The sequence below is a fragment of the Halichondria panicea genome, chromosome 15 (genome assembly GCF_963675165.1).
Source record: "Halichondria panicea chromosome 15, odHalPani1.1, whole genome shotgun sequence".
In the NCBI taxonomy this organism is placed as follows: domain Eukaryota; kingdom Metazoa; phylum Porifera; class Demospongiae; order Suberitida; family Halichondriidae; genus Halichondria; species Halichondria panicea.
In genome coordinates this window covers 139,429-163,636 of record NC_087391.1, presented here as the reverse complement: position 1 = coordinate 163,636, position 24,208 = coordinate 139,429, and the positions used below count along the sequence as shown (strand labels likewise).

Sequence of the window (24,208 nt, the reverse complement as noted above, 5' to 3'; positions counted from 1 at the left end):
AAGTTGGTCTCGAGACCAGGTGGATTAAAATACTCGAGGCTACGGTAAAGCATGCTGTGAACTCCGACCTCAATGCAGATCCACCCCCTTTTTAATTATCATTGCAAAATAAATAACATTAGTCTACACAGAGATCTACATGAGTCTTTGACTGTATTGTTTCTAAATCCTTGAAGACCAGCCATCAAAATAATAGTCTTGCTATAATTATATGCACCCATCTAATGCATGCATGTACAAAATTAGTCACAATTATCGTTCTCCTCAGGTGGTGTATACCGAACGTAATGACATTTCTTATTGTCTAAACATGGCATGTCCTGAAATTCTTCGTCTAATCCCTCATTCCATGGCATATCCAAGATATCGCCCATGGGACAGGTGGCAAGCACTCCTGGAGGATATGCACCATCACTGAGCCGAGGTGTGCAGTAGCCAGGCTTATCCGAACTCCTATTTTTCACATTGCATGTAAAGCATAGACCAACTCTTGTCAGATAGCATGTGCTCGTGTCTCCATTTCTGTACTGACAACCAAGGTACGGGTTCACTTTCTTAAGTATGTATTCGGAAAAATACTTCTGAACAGTTGACAATTGAAGACACTCGATGATGTTTTCAGAGCTGTCCTCACTCTGTGTTATAACATTTAGACTCTGATTTGTACACCGTACACAAGAAAATTATCACTTACATTAAACATTTTACGAAGCACTTCATTGAGGTAGGAGGACACGGTTGTATCTATATCAATAGTGGTGTTCTGAATTATATGGGCTGGAACAGGGCGGAAGTTTATTCCTCTCTCATATAACTGTTGTGCCTGCTTGTAGTAGCAGTGAGCTGGATCATGTTCACCAGTTTTCCCACTGGTACAACCCTATTGTCAAATCCTCACAGTGACACAGTATATATAGATACTACATGATACACTCACATTTTCGTATTGTAGTTTATAATATTTTTCTGCACATTTTCCTTCTTTCTCCCAGTTAGTTTTTCTGTTGTAAAACAATATCTCACATAATAATAACAATGCATGTAACTCACACATCCTGTTGGTTTTCACTTTTAGGCTCAAATATGTTAGGCCATATCTGTAAGGTTAGATCCCAACATATCATGCATGTCAGTTACATTGTTAGCCTTACGTTGTCGTACAGTTCCTGCGATTGGGGGAGAGGAGAATCTTTGGGTGGGGGATTATCTTTGCAATGTGATGCCCAATGACTACCGGAATCTTTATTCTTGAAACTACAGTGAGAATAATGCTTTGGAGGTATTAACGAGTGTCAACTTACAATAGGTACCACATTGTCCATGAGTTAATAAGCATCTTTTGCTGAACCGTCTCATGCTTTGTTCCCACACATTTCAGAGCCTTGTGATTCTGTAGAACCATGAGCATCTTTGCTAGGCCTGGTCGATCTCTGCAATGGGGACAAACAGCAGCATCAATCTACTATAGACTAGCTATAGTAGCACTAAAGCAAAGTCTTACTCATCATGATCAGTGTTTGCAGGCAAAGGGGGGCGGGTCTGGTAAGCTGTGCTGCACTGTAGTAGCTGGGTGAGCACAGCAATCATTAGCACTATTCCGCACACATGCATCTTTGCAGATCTATATTGTTTTACTGCAGTGTTTCTTGCAAAGCCAGTGGCCTGGACTGCAATAGATACTTCAAACACTTTTTTTTATATCTAACACAATGATGTCGATGATACTTGATATGCTGGGCCAGGGCATGTGACACAGGCAACCCACACACTAAACATTCATAGCTAGAATTCTGATATTCAAGAGGCCGTGAAATCCCTGGTACTGTCCCTCATCAGACAAAATACCAAATACCTGCTCCTGTCTCCACTGCATCACCTCTGCTCCCCAGGAAACACTCAGGCAAGTGGATTCAGTGTCTTGTGATAGACCATTGGGCATAGCTCCACTAGAGTGGCCTAGGACAACAAGCAGACTGGTCACACATGCAAACACTGTCAACTCCATGGCTTTGTGCTCTTCTTAACAATGCTGAATAGCTTGTATTTCACTCCACTGAAAGTACGGTACTATGTGAAAATGCAATTATATTATTATCACTTATCTATATCTACCAACTGTCACAATAAACCATTGTGTTGCTTTCACCATTGCCATCTATAGGATGCAGAAGACAATAGCTGTACTACTCACATTTGTAGCCGCATTTCTGACAGCCAAGGCTGCTCAAGACTGCAATAAGTCGTGCAAGTAAGCTAATTCATCAATATGATTGTTGAAGAGGGTGTGTATTTATTTGACAGCCTGGCTATAGTGGAGAGTATTCCGGAACACTTGTCATATCGTCCGAACTCTCAACTGCACCTCTCCACGTACAAGGCATGGATGCAGCTATTGGGTGCTGCCACGGCAACGGTGGACATTGCCTCCTACTATTGGACCCTGAGGGGACATGGCAACATCACTGACGTCACTGACAAGCAGGTGCATGCATGGAGTGATTAGACTTACCACTACAATAACCTTCCCAACCACAGTAGAATAACTAGGCATCCCATGAATGTTAGCGTAAAATATACAGGGTTTGGCTCTATTAAGGATTTTAAAAGCTCCTCAGTTGCAATTTTCTTGTATCAGCTCTCATTACATTTCCACAGGGCTGGATGGTGTACAATGAGTTAGCAGGTCTCTCCAAGCGAGGGGTCAAGTTGAGAATTGTTCAGAACTTCCCCAGTGAAGTGTACCCTGATCTAGACACGCTGGACCTGACCAAGGAGAAACTAGCTGATGTGCAGAACATCAACTTCACTAAACTGGAAGGAGCTGGTATCCTTCACACTAAACTGTGGGTAGCAGACAAGAAGCACTTCTATGTGGGCAGCGCTAACATGGACTGGCGCTCCCTCACACAGGTATAGATCTAACCCGGCCAATTATCCCCTGTCTCCCCAATATCTCACCCTCTAGATCTTTTCCCATTATCCTCCAATCTTTCGTCTTTCTTCCCCATAGCGCCACTACTCATACTGCTAAAGTGAGTGTACTCAGGTATTACATAGTTGTTCTTGTAGGTGAAGGAGCTTGGTCTACTGGGTATTGATTGCGAGTGTTTGGCCCAAGATGCGCAGAAGTTGTTTAATATCTACTGGTACTTGTCGAGCCCTGGGGCAGTGATCCCGCCCACCTGGTCAGCCGACTACACTGCAATGTTCAATATGGAGGACCCAGCTAGCATCTCTATCAATAACACTGCCCCTGTGGACATCTACTGGGCAGTGAGTACACTCTGCATGCACATGTCACTTAGTGCACTGTGTGTGTTTAGAACGATGGACTTTCAATCTCTTTAGTTTCAGAGCATTAATTGAATTGTGAGCAGTGATCATTATTGTCTTGATTAATACGTATACATGTTACTGTATACAAATTGTAAGTGAGTACCCCCACACACTACCCCCCACACACTACCCCTACCCCCCACACACTACCCCCACACACTACCCCCACACACTACCCCCTACACCCTATCCCCACACACTACCCCCCACACACTACCCCCTACACCCTATCCCCACACACTACCCCCCACACACTACCCCCTACACACTACCCCCCACACACTACCTCCACAGTCGTCTCCGCCCTCTTTCTGTGCTCACCAGCGGACACAGGACCTGGACGCTCTCCTCACAGTCATCAACACGGCTGACAAGTTTGTGTACATAGCAGTCATGGACTATTTCCCTGCTGTCATATACGGCCGGCCAAAATAGTAAGAGCCTAATCTAGCGTGACTCTAGAATTATAATTATACTCGTTAGGATATCGCCAAGAGTGTATACACCCTTGATATCGCATAATAAAACATCACCTTCCCAAAAGGAATAAGTAGTTAACCTCCTCTAGTGTATAGTACTACAGGGATAGAACGTGTGTGTCTATCACTATCCAATTAGGTTGATTAATACAATATCACTGTCCTTCAATTGTACAGTTTCTGGCCCACATTTGATGATGCTCTCCGATCAGCTGCGTACGATCGTGGAGTACACGTCAGGGTCATGGGGTCGTATTGGAACCACACCTCCAAGGATATGGTTCGGTTCCTCCAGAGTTTGTCTGCTAGCAACGGCACTGGACCTTATCAGGGCATCATTGAGACAGTGAGCATCACAACAACTCCACCACAATCAGTGTTTACTATGTACATGCAGTAATAAACCCTCTGTAATCTCCTCAATTGAGGGTTAGGATCATTTAGAATTTGGATTTCAGTGTATGAGTTATACCCCCCCCCCCCCAGAGTCTGTTTATAGTCCCGCCCCTTCCTGATCGAAGCATCCCCTTCACACGAGTCAACCACAAGTACATGGTTTCCGACAAGGCTGCTTATATCAGTGAGTGCACTTGCACTAGTCTCGCTCCCACACTGGCACTATGTACACTAGTCCCCTCCCACACTCGTCACTATGTAACCATTCCACCGTAGGTACGTCCAACTGGTCAGGTGACTACTTCCTGTACACGGGCGGAGTCAGCTGCATAGTCAATCAGACCACTGGTAACCATGGCAATGATGCTAATATACAAGCCGACCTTGTCAAAACATTTGAGAGAGATTGGTACTCTGACTACAACAGAATTCTGTTATAAATTGTTGACACAAGTATATATAATTATAGTGATTAAAAGTTCTTTTTTACACAATAAAATCATTGACACACACACACAGAATATCAGTTATATATAAACATTCATGATAAAATGCTATGACCAGCTAGAGTCGCGTAGTGAGGGAATGAGTGGATCCCTGTGATGATTGAGAATGGCTGCGTGGGCGTTGTACCAGCTGCTCCATATTAGCACTCTCATAGGCTGGGTTAGGGACGGTGGTGGCCTCCATAGCACTCTCATTAGCTGGGTTAGGGACGGTGGTGGCCTCCATAGCACTCTCATTAGCTGGGTTAGGGACGGTGGTGGCCTCCATAGCAGTCTCATATGGGTTAGGGACGGTGGTGGCCTCCATAGCAGTCTCATTAGCTGGGTTAGAGACGGTGGTAGCGTCTAGGAGGGTGGGTTTGGACTTCTTTCTCTTGAGGACTCGTGAAATCGTAAAACTGGAGGTCTGACTGCCTTTAGGGGATAAAAGGGTCATTAAACACGGGGGGGGGATACAGCCTGTACCAGAAAAATAATAGTAGAGGTAATAATTATGGCAAATTTATTTATAGTAGGTGACTGTGATCACCTTAATTAATTCAAAATATACAATTCCACACTTAAGTTATGGGCAGACAACACACTACAGACAACACAAGTCAATAGACGAGTAGCCACTCACCATCTTCAGAGTAGACCTCGCAGCCGAGCTTGTCCTCCTTGAAGTTTCTCTCCTGTCTCTGTACTCTGGGGCTTTCCCCCTGAGCACACGGGGTCTTGATGCTCACTTCAGGCAGAAACCTGCACACAGAGACAACAACAGTTACATCATGAGTATACAATGTTTGGAAAAATCATAATATTATTGAAATTAGATCAATGATACTTATCGTCAATATTCATATTTGAGAGATAAAAGTATTTGCCAATTTCGGCCATACCATAGATAATAGCCCATGGTCCAAGGCCGAAAAATGACAAATAATGGACCCAGCGAAATTTTGGATTTTAACACATCATTTGAAAGGTGTCTTTCTAAGCTTTCAGAAAATCAGAAAATCTTTGAATTTGGATCAATTGTTATGGCTGTTGAAAGATGTTCAACTACACCCCCAGGGCCACGTTTAGATATGATCACTCACTCTTGGTTCCCCTGCTGCAGTCGCAACTGTCTCAACTCCTCCTCTTTCTTGTTGATCTCGGCCACACAGCGACCAATCATAGCGTCCATCATTGGGGCCTGACGTGAGAACACCTGTATCCTCTTTGCAACCTTTACTGCCTCCCCTCCCTCGTTGTTCAACACAGAGTCAAACTCTAGCCATAGAGACGAGTACAAGTCCTCCCCCTCTTCACTGGCCATGGCTAGCTCCCAGGAGAGCAGGTCGTACGGTAGGTAGAGGAGCGTCTCCTGTGGGGGGGGGGGTGTGAGGGTGGTGTGTTGTGTGGGGTGTGTGAGGGGTGTGTGAAGAGTGGGGTGTGAGGGGGTTGACCACAATGAAACTACAGCCTATAATAGAGTGGATGATAGTGGGGCCACTCACTGGTTGAGCAGACACAGAGAAGAGGTGCAGACAGTCAGCATTAATGGCCACGGTCACCAGCTTGTCTGTGTACACTAGCAGGTGAACTGGTTTAAACGGCTTCTTTATTTGGCCCTTGAAGAACACAGATCCATAGAAGGGCTTCTGCCAACACCTCTGAAGATACAGTACTTTGAGCTGATACGCTTCAAGCTTTTTCGTACAAACTTCTTTCATACTTTTGACAAACAGTTGTGGAGTGTCTTTACCCTCGACAGACTTTTGTTTGAAGAGTTTCCCTAGTTTGCGTGTTTCCACGGGAACCATGTGGCTGGGGTAGTACTTAGAGAGAGAGCTCTGGTAGTGGCTGGGATTAGGGTTCTGGTCAAATGATTCGGAGGCCACTAGAGTTGCTTGGAGGCCGGCTAGATCGTGGTACTCATCTCTGGTCATTGGGTAACGAGACTTGGTCACGTTAAACACAGCCTGTAGTGTGTGTGTGTGTGTGTGTGTGTGGGTGTATGGGGCGTTATGTGTGTCAGTCAGAGCACACTTACATAAAAAACATACTTCTCCTCACACACAACACCCACAAGTATACCCCACACACACACACACAACGCCCCCATACACACATAACGCCCCCATACACCCCCCACACACACACACATAACGCCCCCATACACCCACACACACACACACCTCGTGGTAGAGAAGGTCGATGGCCTTGGCTGCATTCAGTTTGGGGTCCAGTAACTTCCTCTCGTCTTTGAGACCAAAGAAAGCATTGCGTTGAAAGGACAGAATTGGCTCATCTGTGAAAGGGAAGGAAGCAATTCTAGGGCTTTGTAGTGCACTAAAGAAGCCGGTAATTCAGCTATGGAGATGATATGGATCAGCAATCAGGGGGAATACTATATATCAGATAATCTTTCATTCTCTCACCTTTTGTAACCTCCTCGTAGGTGGCGTTGGTGTACTGTGAGAGGAGGTCCCTCCATCTCTTGAACAGCTTGCATGGTAAGTGGTATGGCTTCAACTGCAGCTCTGTACAACAATGTTAGCTATCAACAATGTCACTGAGGCTAATTATAACGATCGTTGATATTCAATAATCCAAGATCTATTTAAACAGACAATCCCAACCAATACCAGGAGATCAGTGACACTAGTGTGTGGTTGCTTACGTAGGAACTTTGAGGTAAGCCAAATACCAAAGACATTTTGTAGTTGAACGGGCATGCCCAGTTCCTTCATCATATCCTCCGTGATCTGCTCTGCTGTGGTGTTCCGGCCGGTGGGAAAGGTCATAGTACATTTGGTGCCCTCCTTCAGCGTGTACACACACAGCGTGATAGCTAGAGAGCGGAGAACAGATTATATAGTTACAGGTTATATAGCTACAGGTTGCATAGTTACAGGTTATATAGCTACAGGTTATATAGTTACAGGTTATATAGCTACAGGTTGCATAGTTACAGGTTATATAGTTACACACTTCCGTTGTAATGCATTTCTGCACAGCTATGTAGCCGTGCTTTTAAGGAATAGCGACGAATATTGTAAACAGAGACCATATAAGGGAATGCTTGAGTTGGCAGCCGAATAAGGCAATTGCTAGTATGTGCATAGCCAAACAAATGCGTTAGAAGTATGCAATTATAAATGGCTAAAATTAACGGGTCCTAGAATTATACTTCAAGAGGCAGGTACTAGGTGTGGTGAGATGGAATGTACAGCGCTAGCCAACGCGCCCACATGTACATGTATGTACGTTCCTAGCTACCAATATCGATACGAAGTAGGAGTATAATTACGTAAGTAAAGCCCAATAATAACAATTCAGATGCACAGTAGGACGTACAGTACAGTATAGTACAGTACAGAAACGTATAAGATACATGCTAGGCACCAGGTTTAATACATGGTTATATATATGGAACTCACGCTTAATCCTCCCCCCTCTGGTTGTGTGTGCAGGGGACTGAGAGAGAGGTGAGTCAAGTGCCCTCTCCTTGGAGGCTGGGGAGTCAAGGGTCTTCTCCTTGGAGGCAATGGCCTCCTGTTCGCTGCTCGTGTCTGTTACACTGGGAGACCTTGAGTCAGTTATCAATGGCTCTGGGCTAGAGGTGCGGGCCTCCATGACTAGAGCTAGCTATGGGTACGGGTAGGCTGGCTAAACTAGAGCGGCTTGTTTGTTTACAGTTGACATGCAAGGTTGCATGTAGATCTTCACAGGAAACTGTACGAGCCACGCCTTCTATCGTGTCTGCAAGCTTACAAGCCACGCCTTCTTTTCTGAGCTACAACACATACACACAAACACCCTCACAGCAGCTAGCCTAGCCACGAGGAGGTGCTGGTATGGCCCTCCCAGAACCCCAAGAGCAGATGTGCTTCTCTCCTGAGGAGCTACTGGCCAAAGATTTTGCAGTGGATGAGTTTGTGGCGCGTTGTCGAAGGCGAGTCACGATGGAGGGTCTACGCGAGGAGTTGCACGGCTACTTCAAGACGCTCAAGAGTGCCATGGTGGAGCTCATCAACCAGGACTATGCAGACTTCGTTAACCTCTCCGCTAATCTGGTACGAACTATATTATAATTTATCATAATTATTCGTTGATTTTATTGTTTTACTTGTATTCCCACAATAATAATTATAGGCTGGCATTGACAAGTCGATTGGCAGTCTCATGTCTCCTCTCAAGCAGCTTCAGACGGAGATCAAAGTGCGTTAAGTTGATTGCCATTTATATCATCGTTAACACACAATTGATTGCAGGAGATCAAGTGTGCTATGACGGAGGCCATTGATGCTGCTCAGAGCAAGATGAACACCAAGACGGAGATATCGGAACAGAAGGTACACGGACTGTTAGGAATTATTCATAGTATTATTTTGGTCGAAATTGCCGATGATATTATTTGAAAGGTATCTCTTTAAGCTTTCATAAATCATAAAATCGTTGAACATGGAATTCAAGTTATGGCAGCTGAAAGAGTCCCTGAAAACCATTGATAAAACGGAGGGGGGGGGGGGGTGTAGTTGAACATCTTTCAGCTGCCATAACTTGAGTATCATTGATCTAATGTCAAACATTTTATGATTTTCTGAAAGCTTAGAAAGAAATCTTTCAAATGATGTGTTTAAATCTAAAATTTGATTGGGGCCTTAATTTGCCATTTTTCGGCCTTGGACCATGGGCTATAATCCATGGTATTTGGCTGAAATTGGCAAATTCTGTCATCTCCCAAATATGAACATTGATGATACCATTTGAAAGGTCTCTTTCTAAGCTTTCATAAAATCATAAAATCGTTAAAATTGAATCAACAGAATTAAAGTTATAGCAGCTGAAAGAGTCTCCAAACTATATTAAACGGGGGAGGGGGATCGAGGAGTTAACAGCCATAAATTTATAGATGGTTTCTGTAAGCTTAGTAATAATTCTAAGAGACTTTCAAATGATGTGTTTAACTCCAAAATGTTGTTGGGGCCATGATTTGTAATTTTTCGGCCTTGGACTGTCAGCTATATATAACAATCACTCGTTTTATAATATCACTTTCTTCTTCAGAACACGCTAACTCGATTGATAGTGGTACTAGAGTCGATGGAGCGGCTGGAGCGATTACTGCACATACACTCGGACAAGGACACTTCAGGAATCATGGCACTACCTCAAACGTAAGTTTGTGATATTTCAGGAGCTACTTTTTGAGGGCTGATAATCTGATGTGCATTCTGTTTCATTGATCTCACAGAGGTGCGGCCTGGGAGCCGGTTGTCATGGAGAGAGTTGCTATGGAGTTCAACAAACTGCAGTACAATGCGTCCCTAGTTACCAACCATCCTCTTATTGAGAGCTCCAATGAGGTATGCATCACCATACGTACACACGGTCTCTATGGTCTCTGGAAATGGGCCTGTTTTGGTAGCCATCTTTGACTGCCCATAACATGAATTAGGATTGTGCGTTTTCCCATTTAAAGGATGCATTTTGTAGCCCTTTGAAAGGCCTATCTGATGATGTGTTTAGATCAGTGATTGCTTTCTGATTGAAGGAAATAATCCCCTCCCCTTCACAGCGTATATCTGGCATCACTCAGAGTGTACAGTTGTGGTTAGAGTCTTCATTTAGGGCGGGGTTAGCCCGGGAGGATAGAGGGGCTCTCATCAGCTGTCTACAGACCTACAATCTGATTGGACGCCACGAGGCAGCGGAGGCAATGTTCAGGACCACCATAATACACCCTTACATAGACAAGGTTGGATTGTATCTAGGAAGCTCGCGCTGTACTCTAACCTCTTGTACTCTAACCTCTTGTACTCTAACCTATTGTACTCTAACCTCTTGTACTTCTCACTCTGAAGTACAATGCGGTGTAATTGAGCTACTTCAGTGCAAGCAACAATTAACATACATTATCTGATTCTCTCCCTTGTAGTTGGTGACTACTAAGAATCTTATCTCTCACGCTCAAGGTCTGGGCGGACTGTACGCTGACATCCTGACCTTTGTACCCAAGGCCTGTTCACTACTCGTCAGTATAACGAGTGGGGGTTCCTCTGATAATTCTGTCAAGGGATTCGATTTCCTCGTCAACTCTGTCTGGCCAGAAATGGTATCTCTCATCGAGCGCAAGATTTCCGTTATCTTTGCTCCAGGAAATCCCGACACCTTCCATCAGGTCAGCTCATTCATGTAGCCATGGCAGGCACCACATTGCTAAGTCCCCAACATTATGAGCGTACTAACTACAGCTCCCATCGATTTAGTTTTGATAATAATTATTTTTGGATTTTCGGAAAGTTTATTAAGTAATAATTTATCACATTGAGAGCTGTGAACTCGACTCTTAGAGCATTATCTGGTGATGTCATGATTCATGTCATGTGATCAACACTACAGAACTACACGACTACGATGGATTTTGTGAGCTCCTTTGAGAAGCACTGCTCCACAGAGAGCTCCATCAAACGCCTGAGGGCACATCCCACCTACAACTCCTTCATGGCAAAATGGAGCTTGCCTGTCTATTTCCAAATACGGTAGATCCTTGCCCTACACATTTTAGTGTTAAACAACATACCAGTTGAAAGAGCTTCTCTTAAGCTTTCAGAAAATCTAAATTATATCATTGTAGCAAAAGTTATAGCTGTTTGAGAGTTGGGTCCTACAGCATAATTAAATACCACTGGTACTCCATTCTAATACCAGACACTCTATTCCCAGGTTCCAGGACATAGCTGGATCAGTTGAGAGCAGTCTATCCTTCCCACTAGTGAGAGCAGAGGCCTCTGAGGATCATCCCTTCCAACTGGAGGTGTTTGGTAGAGTGTGGTTGGCATGGCAACAGTGCTGGAGCCCGGACGTGCTCATCCCGGCACTCACACATCGCTTCTGGAAGCTATCTCTCCAGGTCCGTACTGTACGCCCATGTACATCACATGACATTATGCTAGTATGACCTTGTATGTTCTCCTCCCCCAGGTACTCATGCGGACAGCTGTATGGCTTGAGGGACTTTGTACAGAATGTTCAAAGGTTTGTAGTCTCATGTCATACTGAAGAGTCCCGAGCAGCACGTGATCGATTCCCTAACTGTTGAGTAGTTAGCTGGTCAGATAGTCGTGATGATGATAGCTTTCCCTTTAACTGAGTGCTCATGTGTGATGCCCATGTTAGGCTGGGGATGTTAGTATCTATTAATACCAACAATAGATCACTTCCACTACGAATATCACAAGGCTGCTTGCTTCCGGACAATACATTGTCCTAGTGGAGCTGCAGAAGGTCAAATTCCACAACTATACTAATTTCCTTGTCTTCCATGCAGTCTTGCTGCCTATGCTCATTAATTCTCTCTATGACCTTGCAATTTATTTATTTTTTATGTTTCCAGTAAATTATTGATCATTTTCCCCCGTCCCCCTATAGGTACAGCCCTCGGCTGATGGGAGGAGTCTCACTCGCCCACTCTCACTACAGGACACTCTACTCGTCATTGCAGACCTGGAGCAACTTTCAACACAGGTTTATAATAATAATGATATCTGATTGAGAATGCAAATGATTGGTATAGAGCAACTATAAAAATGTCCGCAAGCAGACTATTGTACATAGCTTGAAATGAGTGATACTATACTATAGATGTTAATTAAGTGAACTGATGTCAAGTATAGGCTGCCTATCGTTAGGTGTTCTGTCGTCCCTTGTTATTGGGCGGCTACATGTGCGCACGACACCGCCACTTGTTCTGTTGTCAGTTTCCATGTTGCGTTGTCGTTTAGTGGGTCACATGACTCTGTCGTCATAGTAACAACAGGGTAGAACACCTCTCGGCATTCACTTCCATCACTGAGTGAGCTTGAGATGCAGCGAGCATGGAAGATGTGTGCAGGCACTCTCTGAGGGTTGTAGTCGCAGAGGAAGGTGAGGGGGCAAGTGAGGGGGATGGTAGTGCCTGTATCCCCGTCCCTCACTTTGCTAAAGTTGAAGTCTCTACCTGAGCAGCCTGCGTTGATGTTTCTCAGACTGCCTGTATTCTTGACAACACTGCTTACAGTATGTGGGTAGAAGGCCCCATCGGTATGACTGATGTTGGTGTGAAGAGAGTAATCATTCAAAGTGCCGAGGTGTTGCAGATACTCTGCGTAGCTGACACTGTCTTGTGGGAGGGAGGGGCATGTTTCAGTGGGTAGAGGACATGTTACTGTCAATTGGAGGACTGCCATTGTCAGAAGGAGGAGAAGAGTGGTTGATTGATGCATCTGTGTACACGGAGGAGGAGATTACGTATATATGAATTGTGCAGCTAGTTAATAATGTACAGTATAAGTATACATGCAGATGATAATGTAATGGCTGACTGTCTTAATTGTTGCATACCTTTTATCGCAGGAGTAGTTGTATTCTTGATGGTAGGATGGTATTCTTTCTTTGCTCTGACTGTTAGTTGGTTATGATGTAAAGTGCTCGAGCCTTGCTTTTATAGTTAGTGATGTTGCATTGAAGAGCATGCGGTGACTATGTGTTGGGATTTTTGAGGATTAAATTATCTGATTCGCGCTATGGGTCAAGTACTGAAACTACTATATATACTATATTGTAGTAAATTGCGTTTCAATTCTGATGATGCATGCTCTAATCTCCATCAGGAAGTGACTTCCCTTTTGTATTCTGCACAATAATAGCTTGCTCTGGCATTTCTGTCACCTGCTTATGGCTATCACTAGTAAAAGGTGATTTGTTGTTTATTATGTCTCACTTTGTGATATCTCCCCTCGCTGTATTGCCTCAGATAGGGGACACGAATTATTATTATGCAGCTGTACTGTTGCCGCTAGTAGCTAGAGATAGTAGATCATGTGAGACTCCGTTCATGATATTACCACTGGCTAAGGAATTTGGTTAGGGGGTCGGAGTGCATGTACGTTGTTTGCATGCATGTGTTTAGTGTTTGTTAGTGTTTTTGTTTTTAACTTGGTGGGTGTGCGTGAAAAATATGCTTTTACTTATAATGTAATTGTAAACTCCACGTAGGTCAGGTGATGCTCCTCAGTAGCTGGACACTCTTGCTTAGTATAATCATCAGACTGCAATAGCTTTCACTAGCACTAGTAAAACTAGCCATTAAGCAGCTGTAGCTAGTTGTAGTTCGCAAATAAGTTATACAAGAGAATGTGGCTAAAAGCCTGTAGAGCTATTAGCTTTCGTTTCCTAGGCGTGATGCTACGAAAGATTCTGAAAAGAAGTTTGCACTGAAATCACAGATCTTAATCTAAGAGAACGTGGCTAAGCTTATAACGAGGGACCACCCAGGGTAGTACAGTACAGGTAAGCCTTCCAAGGCGCCCCGGACTCGCTGCAGAAGGTGAGACTAACCTTTGACACACTAGGCCCCAGCACTCTGGTCACCACGGGAATCTCACCATGTGATGCAGGTTAACCACTCGATGCAATGAAATAAACAATCGTCATTTGCTATTAGTGAAAAGTACATTATCGTGACTCGACCTTCCGCCTATTGCCTGACATTTTTTACCACTACGCCACAATTAGTACTTGATAAAGATTATTCCTCATTTAAGTCAGCACTTGAACGTCCCCTCATAATGTAACCGTCCATTAATTTATATTTCTGTGTAACAGGGAGCAACCTCGAGAGGTTGTAAAACATATTGTATGACCCTTCTAAATTTTAACTGATTGATTGATTGAAAGTGGTGTCTTTCATTACAGAATGCAACCAGTGCACATGAAACATAATCATCTATAACCTATATACATATATGCTCTACTAGATACAGACTGGCCTGGGCTACCTATATAGATAAATACATTCCATACATTCCTTGACTGCTTAAAGCTATGCACTGTTTGTGTCCATGCAAGTACACGCTACTGGCACTTCTAGTTGTCTCCAAGTCCAGCCTCTCATACTGGCTCCTGCTGCGAAAGGGTCGCAGTCTCCCTCGTTATCTCTCATCTCCAACACGGGCACTTTATAGTAGACTGGTACTGATCTCATCCCAGTTGCAGCGGGCAGGCAGTTGGCTTTCCATATGTACTGGGGAATACGGTTTCTGTTGTAATCGCAATTATACTCAAAGTCACATGTCATGTTGTGGCTGCGTGATACTGTTATGATCTTGTATTTGCACTGCTCCTCTGGTGGATTGTCAAGTAGACAATCTTGTGTAAAGTTTCCAACTTTATCCAGGCCGTAGTCTAGTCTGTTGAATATGAAGTCCAGGAAGCCAGGTATGTCGGTAGTGAAGGCTGGGTTGACGATATCTCCGAGGGTTACAGTGGTAATGATGTCTGCTGGTGCTGAGCGACTGGTGTTAGAGAGGTGGTCATATAGTTCACAGTTTGTGGTTCGTTTACATGAGGGGGTGGGGCATGCTCTGATGGTGGCAGCCATTACTATAGCTAGTAGTAGTGAGAGTGAGAGCACGTTCTTTGATTGCATGATGATTGTTCTAGTTGAATAACACATTTGATTTGATTTGTACTAGAACATTCGTTAACGTCTTTATATACGTACACATGTACTGAAAGTTAAGTCGTCTTCATCATCCACTCGTCAGCAAAGTTGTGCTATCATTGTTTTGCGTGTAATGCTCTACCTTCACATTGGGGCCCGTCCGATTTAAACTATCTCTTTCCTTTATCGCAAATTTCTGTGTCGTTTGCTCACTGTTTTGGTACGTGTGTTTCTGTTTTTGTGATGGCTATCAGAGCTAGAGTCACTGTTTGTTTGTGTAGAGTTCGTTCCCCATGAGATATACGCGAATGTCGTCATCTCAGATGATAGTGTAGGTGGCAAGTTGTCTATTAATAGTACATGTGCTGGAATTAAAAGTACCTTTATATGTGCTGCATGTGGACTATGTCATATTGATCATATAGTGTAATCCCTCTCTCACTCAAGTCCACTCTAATGAATTTGCCATAATTATTTTACATGTGCATCTTGTTAAGTTAAGCCTGTACATTGTACTGTGTGTGTGTGTGTGTGTGTGTGTGTGTGTGTGTGTGTGTGTGTGTGTGTGTGTGTGTGTGTGTGTGTGTGTGTGTGTGTGGGTGTGTGTGTGTGTGGGTGGGTGTGTGGGTGTGTGTGTGGGTGTGTGGGTGTGTGTGCGTGGGTGTGTGTATGCATGGGTGAGTGTGTGTGTGCGTGGGTGTGTGTATGCATGGGTGAGTGTGTGTGTGTGTGTGTGTGTGTGTGTGTGTGTGTGTGTGTGTGTATGTGTGTGCGGGTGTGTGTATGCATGGGTGAGTGTGTGTGTGTGTGTGTGTGGGTGTGTGTGTGTGGGTGTGGGTGTACTGTAGAGCACTACAAAGTGAATGTTTCCTGCTATGCAATATGCTCATGCACACTACAGAGAGACTAGAGGTCTGGGTCAGAGTAGCAAGCACAACTTTGGTAGTTCGGTGAATTGAAAACATAACATTCCCTGCACAGAAGGTCATCAGCCTAATAAGCAACACACACCAGCAGTGTGTACTTGTGAGCAGAGATGTATACAGCTTCTTGTAGCTAACCTTTACTGTGTACACAGTGAAAATGCTTCAATGAAAACACCTTCTCTGCGAAACATATGATTGCATGTGCTTATATTACTATATAGAATCCACTTAATTACCTGCAACAAGCTGACCCAATTAATATTAATACGGCCACTCCAAGTGACTAGTTCTGCCAAGCATGCATGTGAAGAATGATTATTTAGTGAATAGTGCATCATTCGGCAATGCATCTCGACTTTAATGTTAGCAATGCCTGTTTAGAATGTACAGACAGCTATAATTTAAATTCTCTTTCGATACATTAGGGTGGTATAATTATGCAATATTGAAGTGTTGAATTGATTTTATAAACTGATAATGATGATCATAAATTAAAAAAGTCTATCTATACAGGTGGTTATACATGTGAGCACTAAGTGATGACTATCATATATGCTAGAGATAGCTACTATTTTGCATCTGAGCAGTAGCAGTCTCTGGTTAGAGTCACCGTGTGATGATACCACTTTCCTGTCCGGACCACCGGATATAGACCGTCTCCTGAGCCGATATTTGCTTCTTTTTGTTCTACTCGATCTTCTTCTTTGAATCGCAAATACGTCAAATCAGAGTTTCTGGGTAGGCAAGCACCTCTGTACTGGTACACATCAATGCACTTCTTTTTAGGGCAGGTAACTTTGATGAGAGTTGCTGGGAATCTAGCTTGATCGTAGTCACAGCTGAAGGTCGGTGTGCACGTGTGCCCCTCTGTCCTTGGCTGCAACTGGTCAGTGATGTACTGCTCAACTTGCATACAAGCCAGTTCTTGAGTTAGTCCTTCAAGAGTGTCTGTAAAGTAAGCTGCAATATGCAGCAAGCGATCCTTTTGCATTCGGTTGTACTCTGTCAGCAGCCTTTTAGCACTTCTATTGAAGTTTGCAGTTATTGGATAGTTTGCAAGTTGTGCACTGAACGAGTGGCTTGGTGTTGGCTGCAGTGTTGGCTCAAGATCAATAGAACCTTGGGTCTTGTCTTCTGCAACTGGTAGAGTTTTGCTGCTAACAGACAACAGTACTGTCATCAGCACACTTATCAGAAGGACTCTCCACATCCTCATTGATTTCACTGCTGTTAGCTTTTGTGGGGGGCTGTAGGCTCAGTTTTTATTTTAAAACGAATGGGGAATGTTGCTGTTGCTTAAATAGTATAATCATACGGCAACAACCATAATTATAGATATTGATAGTGAAAGCATCCTTTGCCTAACTTCCTGCTGTCTCTTGTACCTGTTTCCATGGCACATATACCCACATACTAATCTACTACGTATTCCTCCCTATGTTAGCTGTTGTGGGGGGCTGTAAGATGCTAGGCGTAAAGGATTGTTGTAATTTGTCTGCTGCTTAAATAGTTGATCGTGCGCCGCCATAGTTAGATTATAATGATATTGAAAGCATGTACAGCTGATATCTATTACATTCCTTTGCCTGACTTCCCGCTGGTTTTATCGAGCGTGTACCTGTTTCTATGGCAACATACTAATCCACTATGTATTCCTCCATACAATTATTCAGAGCCCCAACCTTGCCAAGATGGCCCACCCCCACATCCCCAGCTCAGCAGAGAGTATGGTCCAAGGTAAAGCACTATTTAAGTATTGTAATGTGTGTATGTGTTTGCTGCAGAGGGACTGGAGGATGCTAGACAGCAACTGGACTCCTTGGTACCACGATTGGCCACCCTAGTGGTGGAGGAGATTGCCAGTGAATGCAGTAAGAGTCTAGAGTCGGCACAAACCATTCCTCGCTTGTTTAGACGGACGGGGAGACAGGTATCATCCCCGTATGATATCGTTATGTCATGTTTTTGATAATATTTTAATTTGCGTTTTCAATTTCCTTCGATTTCCCCAAAGTTTTCGCTATCATTCCCTTTGTTTTGATGCAGGTACCCTCGAAGCCGTCCACTTATGTTGCCATGGTTCTACGACCCCTTGAGGTCAGGCTGTCTGATTTCCCATCTAAATACAAGAAAGAGTGGACTAAAAGCGTAGTGGAGCTTGTCACAGAGAAGTAAGTTGGTGTGCTAACTTTCCTTGAGCTATCATTTACACTGCCTCTCTGTAGTTACTATCGAGTGACGTCAGAGCTACTGTTGAATGTGAAACGAACAGAGGACAGTTTATTGAAACTGAACGCTTACCGGAAGTCTAGTGCTCCATCACCAAGTGAGGGCATGACTGATGACAACAAGATAAGGTTACAACTCGCACTGGACGTTGAACACTACTCAACACACGTTCGTTTCCTCTTTGTTTCCTCCGTGTGCCTATAAATGTGCTTACCCACATTCCTAGTTTAGCCATTCTTGACTTCACCTATTTCTGTGGATTAGATCTACACTTTCTCTATATTATGTGTCGTCTAACTACTTGCTATCTTTCATTATGGTATGTAGTGATGTCACTACGTTTACCCCCTCCCTTCCCACTCGTGCAGTTGGCTAGTCTAGATGGTGAGAGTCTACAGCTCACACCAGTCAAGCAACTACTAGTTATGGGCCAAACCTCAAAGACCACGGCTCTAGAGACTGTTCAAGAAAACTAACCGACTCAATCCCATGAACACATTCAATATATCAATATTTGATTTCCTTGTTTATTGTTTTGTACTCATGTGTATATGACAATGTATATTGAAATAAGATTGTTTACAAACAGTACTTTCACAGTCATTCATTTCTAAGTGTCCCTAAAGTTTTCATGGCTTCTTGTATGAGAACACACAACTGTGTACTATAATCCACAGAGGCAGTTTGAGACAGCTCATCTGTGGCCCATTGAATCTTGTGCATTAAAACGTCTTCTGTCCTTGATAAAGTCTGCTGCTGTTGAGTGGCAGGTGTTGCTTGGTTTGTACTAGTACTTTCTGTTGTCTTAGGCACTTCCACATCCTCTTGTGGGGGGAATTGCTGACCACTGGAATCTGATTGTTCTGAATGGAAAGTACCAAATATTATAGTGTAACATCCGAACAGTAGGTTTCCTGGGTGGTTTCCCTTACCATGTTTGAGCTCTTCACAAGATATGCAGAAATCACACTCACTTCTAGGGGCTCTTAACAGAATATTCTATGGGGAAACAACAGTGGAATATACAATGTAGATGACACTCAGCATCATTTCGCGTACCCCACAAATAGCACAGTTAGATCCCAGCATTCTGTAGCCTTTCAGCAGATACTGCCCCATAGCACTGGAGAGCTGCTCCCTCTGCTTCTGCTTGACCTGTAAAGCCGTCTTCTCCGCCTCTGTGAGTGTAGGAGGGTGCCATACACCATCACCACTCATAGTACTCATAATTATCTTCTCTTCACATGCACCATGTGGGTGCTATTGTGCGCATGCGTAGATTCACGAAGGCAGCAAAGTGTTGCAGAAAGAATAGCGTGTTTTGGGGATCCCCCTACACTTTAGTTGCCTAGTAACTGTGTGGGTCTCAATGGCGACTGCTGATCTTGTACATCTCATAGACCTCTCTTTGGGGACCCAACCATGTGGGGTGGTCAACTTCAACTATCTCCATGGGCTCCTCCACGAGATTTGCAAGAGGCTGGTACAGCTAGAGGGCTTGCAAGGGCCGACAATCCTCTCCCTACCCTCCCTCCCCGAGGCCATGGTGGAGTCTACCAGGGACTCCGTATCAGGTTCAGCTAAGGATTTAGTAACGGATTCAACGAAAGATTCAACAAAAGATGTAACGAAAGATTCAACGAACGATTCTTCAGCAAAAGATTCAACGAATGATTCAAGAAAGGATTCTTCAGCCAAAGATTCAACGAAGGATTCAAGAAAAGATTCTTCAGCAAAAGATTCTTCAAACGATATTTCAGCAAAAGATTCTTTAGCTAAGGATTCTTCAGCAAAAGACTCTTCAAAAGATTCAACAAAAGATTCTTCAGCGAAAGATTCAACAAAAGATTCTTCAGCGAAAGATTCAACAAAAGACTCTTCAGCGAAAGATTCAACAAAAGACTCTTCAGTGAAAGATTCAACAAAAGATACTTCAAATTCGAAGGTTTCAGTGAATGAATCATCAGACGAAGACAATGGAAAGTCTCAGAGTCTACGGAACACGCCCACTCCATCACGACGGGCTGGTAGTGGCTTCTTCAAGTCTCGATCGAGCTTTGTATCAGCTGCCAATGATTTAGGAGCACTGGAAAGAAAGCTTTCAGAGCTAGAGTCTCGAGTCAATACAATGGAGTCACTTCCTGATCTACTGGAGAAAAAGTCCTCAGATTCACAATCCACCCCTGCCTCAGATCTGTGGAATTTCACGAACCTGACCAATCGAATTGGAGCCAGCGAGGAAGGATTAGACAAGGTGATTATTAGCCCTATATAAACAAGTAATCAGTTTCACAATAAGGCCTAATTAATATTATTGCAGAGGTTTATTTGTATTGATTTTCCCCATTTAACAGGCCTTCAGCTTGATTGATGATCTCCTTGGGGAAATAAACAGCACCAGAGAGCATGTGAACAGTCTTCACTCTAATGTGGACAATGTGGGACAAAAGGTAGCCATTGACCACATGTGTGCATTAAACACATGTGTACATTTCAACCACCTTACTTTATATTGCAGTTGAGTGGTAGTCTGAAGAGTCTGTGCTCTCTAGAGGGGAAGGTGGATAGCTTAGAGGAGCTCAAGTTAGCTGCAGCCAAGGACTCCATGGGAGATGCTGCTACTGCCGTATTGAGTGATCTCACTAGCAAAACAGGGTCTCTAGAGGATGAAATAAGTGCACTTAAGGTTTGTTTGTTTAGCTATAGAGTGTTATGGTGAAAATGTTTGAGGTGGAACAAGTGTACACACTTAGAGGTGTGAAAGCTCTACATTCAATGTGTAAGGTTACTGTTTGTACAACTTCCACACTGAATATACTTCACTTTGCCTCCACATACAGGCTTCACTGGAGGGCTTACCCGCTAACATGTCTAATCTAGTGACTCGTGAAGATCTTGAAACCACTCTCTCCCAACATGATGAAGTGCTTCAACAGAGACACGAGGTTGACCGCAAGAACCAATCAGAATCACTCGCTTCATTAAAGATAGGGTTAGCAGAATCTCAAGAAACTATCGGGGAAATAGACGAACGTGTAGGTACACTGAGAGAAGAGTTGGATAAACTAAAGACACAAGTTCAGGAAACTGAGGTAGAGTCCTCTTGACGCATGACTTCACTGTTTGTTTGGTTGCTGTACATACACTTTCATGTTGCATGACTAGTGTGAAGGGCATACCCAGTTAGGGTTTGTTGTGTGTAAGCTGTGATGCTAATGTTCAAAAAAACATCTCTTTGAAATCATTTCTTTACAAAAACACGTAAAATTTCCCTCTCTTATATAACTTCCAGTGGCCCATTTAAATCCTTTTAAGGCATTTCAAGCTGTAAAGTAAACGCACGCACACAATGCGGATATCCATACACTTATCACTTAATTATTATGTACACATGCACACACACACACACACGCACACACACACACACACACACACACACACACACACACACACACACACACACACACACACACACACACACACAGGCTGCCATCTCCACCAAGGTCAACATATTAGACCTGACCTCCCTCATGCCTCAGGCAGGGGGCTCAGATGAGGGACCTAGTCTCATGCCTAAACTACTGGAGATGCAAAACAAGCTAACACAGGTTGAGGCTCAACTAGCCTCTGCGGAGGTACCCTCTGACAAGTTATCTACGATGCAGAGCGCTATTGACCGTCTTCAATCACAGCTCACCACTGTGAGTATGCATATCCCAACCATTCATATCTCTGTGGGACTATCTACATGTTATTGTAACTTCAAAGCAATTCCCATCATGTCCCATTTGCTGTGAGCGTGTTACCTGAATTAGGATTGTCTAAAATTTCAATACAAAAACAGTTATTGAGAATTGCATCGTATATCATAAATAAACTGGCGAACATCCAGATAAGTATACAGTATGCATGCTATACACTGTGTGTGTGTGTTACACAGTTCCCCCTACAGTTTGCCTCTTCTCTTGGCTCGACTGCTGAGGACCGCAATAAAGTAGAGGAGCTCGGGTCACTAGTAGCTCAGCTAAGAGAGAGAATGGCGGAACTAGACAGAGCTGTGACAGCAGTGAGCAATGCAGTCTCCCAGGGAATGGGACCAACAAGAGAGGCCTTGCCAGAAGATGAAGCAGACAGTGCTAGAAAGTATGTGGATATGAGTTCCTTTGAAGCACTACAAGAGTTGCTTGGACAGCTACACTCTGAGCAGGAGAGGCTCATAGGAACGGCTGCGCATCTGTCTCATGAAGTAGGAGTCAGCAAAGAACACGTTAAGGTGCAGGGCAATCGTTTTTATAATTTTGGTTAAATATAGTTACATGTACATGCAGTGCTTGTACACAGGACTGTACTGTGGGTTTGTGTCTATAGCTTCATTATGTTGTTTGTTGTCTGTGTAGACACTGTATGGAAATGTTGATGATTTAAAGGACACGAAAGTAGACAAGGAACTATTGGAAGTGGAAGTTAGAGCGGTAAGCAAACCAGTGTTGCTATGCATACACCACTTACGTTATGTTTTTGTTTCTATAGAAAGCAGACAAGAATGCTCTGGACGGTAAGGCTAGTCGTGATTGGGTGGACTCAACGTTTGATCGTCTGGATCGTGAGATTCGTGAAGCAGCCTCTAAACTACTGGGCCAGGAAGAGGCCCTCAAGAATGCAATGAATCAGCTTGGGGAGGATGTGGAGGGCAAGCTCGATCGCTTGGAGCTGGAGCCTCTCAAGGATTACTTTGGTAGATGGTTATTATAGTAACTGTAGCATTGGTAGTTAGGTTACTACCTTCCCCAGATAAAAAGTTAGAGCGTGTGAAGCCTGCAGCCCCAGTGGCAATATCAGAGGCTCTGGGAGACGATGCTGCTGGTTTCAAGAGACCTCTTCGTGTCCGATGTATCTCGTGTGACAAGCCAGTGGGTGTCAGGCCCCTGGATGCCATCCCCACCCTCCCTGCTGGGGGGCTCTTCCCAGATACACGATCATTCCGTCCTTACACCACTTACGAGTTAGAGCTCATTAGGAGACATCAGAAAATGTGAGAAATAATTGAACCCATTGAGTGAGTGCCTTCACCTACTTGTTGTACCTTGAACTGTTATGTTTCAAGTGTTGTTTTTTTATTTTTGTACTTTTTCTGTGTACATGCAGAGGCTCCCCCGTGGTTGGCTCACTGCTGCCAATCCTAGAGTACCCTCGCAGCATACGCAGTGCTGGTGGGATCCACACAAAGACACGACCTCATCAGCGTATCAGAGTGGCCCCTCTTGGACAAGGCTACATCCCAGACCCCACCTACACCCCACCTCCACCACCATCCAGACACACAGCAAGGTACCTAGTCTCATCACTGGTTACATTAAGCCATGCACTTATTTACAAAAGAGTTGCTCTCTGTATAAAGCTTTTTTTAATACTTTGGTCTATTTGTATAATTTTTATTCTGATAGCAAACTTGAATGTGTCCAGTATAGTTACCTCTCCTCCCTCCATGCAGTCCATCAGTCCATGAAGAGTTAGAGATAGTGGGACATGATGGACACGTGTACAAGGGAAGGTCATCAAGGAACAGGCTGCCTCCCCTAGCCACTGTGAGTACACCATGCTATTACATAGTCATGTATATAGAATCAGCCTTCAACTTGATAATGTGTATCTGTATATTTGCGTTGATATGTGTTTTTATCACCTCTATAATAATTATACAGAATTCCAGGACTGCTGGGAGACCTCGAGTGATTCGACCCTCCACTGTCACATCATGAACTGACTAGACAGACTTTGTGTCCCTGTGTATAGTATCTGTGTTTGTATGTAGAGCAGAACTGCTTTATTACTGATCAATGTCCATGCAGCTTTACCTCTCTCTAACCTTAGTGCCACATT

At 43.8% G+C, this 24,208-nt stretch overlaps 6 protein-coding genes across 9 annotated transcripts; 3 read left to right on the top strand and 3 right to left on the bottom strand.

Annotated features, from left to right (window-relative positions):
• Window positions 1-101: 101 nt before the first annotated feature.
• Window positions 102-2,005, bottom strand: LOC135348534 (uncharacterized). Its single transcript, XM_064546781.1, has 8 exons — window positions 1,853-2,005; window positions 1,502-1,566; window positions 1,302-1,430; window positions 1,152-1,254; window positions 1,051-1,097; window positions 938-1,001; window positions 695-880; window positions 102-635 (listed from the first exon to the last, which is right to left on the bottom strand). Exons 1-8 carry the CDS (start codon window positions 2,003-2,005, stop codon window positions 243-245), a joined length of 1,140 nt encoding a protein of 379 aa, XP_064402851.1. The 3' UTR covers window positions 102-242.
• On the top strand, window positions 1,760-4,766 carry LOC135348531 (5'-3' exonuclease PLD3-like). 3 transcript variants are annotated; one of them, XM_064546777.1, is made up of 9 exons: window positions 1,760-1,900; window positions 2,162-2,248; window positions 2,302-2,482; window positions 2,656-2,910; window positions 3,070-3,273; window positions 3,631-3,770; window positions 3,993-4,161; window positions 4,302-4,395; window positions 4,488-4,766. In XM_064546777.1, exons 2-9 carry the CDS (start codon window positions 2,163-2,165, stop codon window positions 4,649-4,651), a joined length of 1,293 nt encoding a protein of 430 aa, XP_064402847.1. In that variant the 5' UTR covers window positions 1,760-1,900; window position 2,162; the 3' UTR covers window positions 4,652-4,766. The 3 variants fall into 3 exon arrangements, with proteins under 3 accessions (XP_064402847.1, XP_064402848.1, XP_064402849.1); XM_064546778.1 differs by lacking the exon at window positions 1,760-1,900 and adding an exon at window positions 1,918-2,059; XM_064546779.1 differs by lacking the exon at window positions 1,760-1,900 and having other exon boundaries at window positions 2,156-2,248; window positions 2,313-2,482.
• Window positions 4,666-8,429, bottom strand: LOC135348530 (FERM domain-containing protein 8-like). Its single transcript, XM_064546776.1, has 8 exons — window positions 8,128-8,429; window positions 7,368-7,538; window positions 7,126-7,227; window positions 6,883-6,995; window positions 6,202-6,666; window positions 5,800-6,068; window positions 5,340-5,458; window positions 4,666-5,131 (listed from the first exon to the last, which is right to left on the bottom strand). Exons 1-8 carry the CDS (start codon window positions 8,321-8,323, stop codon window positions 4,776-4,778), a joined length of 1,791 nt encoding a protein of 596 aa, XP_064402846.1. The 5' UTR covers window positions 8,324-8,429; the 3' UTR covers window positions 4,666-4,775.
• Window positions 8,430-8,446: 17 nt separating this feature from the next.
• LOC135348529 (conserved oligomeric Golgi complex subunit 2-like) lies at window positions 8,447-18,919 on the top strand. 2 transcript variants are annotated; one of them, XM_064546775.1, is made up of 16 exons: window positions 8,447-8,763; window positions 8,843-8,908; window positions 8,962-9,042; window positions 9,758-9,867; window positions 9,945-10,056; window positions 10,269-10,448; window positions 10,629-10,871; window positions 11,093-11,232; window positions 11,417-11,603; window positions 11,675-11,728; window positions 12,122-12,217; window positions 17,773-17,836; window positions 17,884-18,029; window positions 18,146-18,270; window positions 18,325-18,456; window positions 18,697-18,919. In XM_064546775.1, exons 1-16 carry the CDS (start codon window positions 8,545-8,547, stop codon window positions 18,707-18,709), a joined length of 1,968 nt encoding a protein of 655 aa, XP_064402845.1. In that variant the 5' UTR covers window positions 8,447-8,544; the 3' UTR covers window positions 18,710-18,919. The 2 variants fall into 2 exon arrangements, with proteins under 2 accessions (XP_064402845.1, XP_064402844.1); XM_064546774.1 differs by having other exon boundaries at window positions 8,448-8,763; window positions 18,325-18,496.
• Window positions 18,827-19,610, bottom strand: LOC135348539 (protein ZNRD2-like). The gene is made up of 3 exons (XM_064546788.1): window positions 19,388-19,610; window positions 19,261-19,327; window positions 18,827-19,191 (listed from the first exon to the last, which is right to left on the bottom strand). The coding sequence occupies exons 1-3, from the start codon at window positions 19,553-19,555 to the stop codon at window positions 18,929-18,931; spliced, it is 498 nt and encodes a 165-aa protein (XP_064402858.1). The 5' UTR covers window positions 19,556-19,610; the 3' UTR covers window positions 18,827-18,928.
• A 46-nt stretch (window positions 19,611-19,656) lies between these two features.
• LOC135348528 (glutamine-rich protein 2-like) lies at window positions 19,657-24,198 on the top strand. The gene is made up of 12 exons (XM_064546773.1): window positions 19,657-20,582; window positions 20,683-20,778; window positions 20,847-21,014; window positions 21,169-21,420; window positions 21,814-22,029; window positions 22,281-22,601; window positions 22,726-22,800; window positions 22,859-23,063; window positions 23,120-23,360; window positions 23,474-23,656; window positions 23,820-23,913; window positions 24,031-24,198. The coding sequence occupies exons 1-12, from the start codon at window positions 19,698-19,700 to the stop codon at window positions 24,085-24,087; spliced, it is 2,793 nt and encodes a 930-aa protein (XP_064402843.1). The 5' UTR covers window positions 19,657-19,697; the 3' UTR covers window positions 24,088-24,198.
• Window positions 24,199-24,208: the final 10 nt, after the last annotated feature.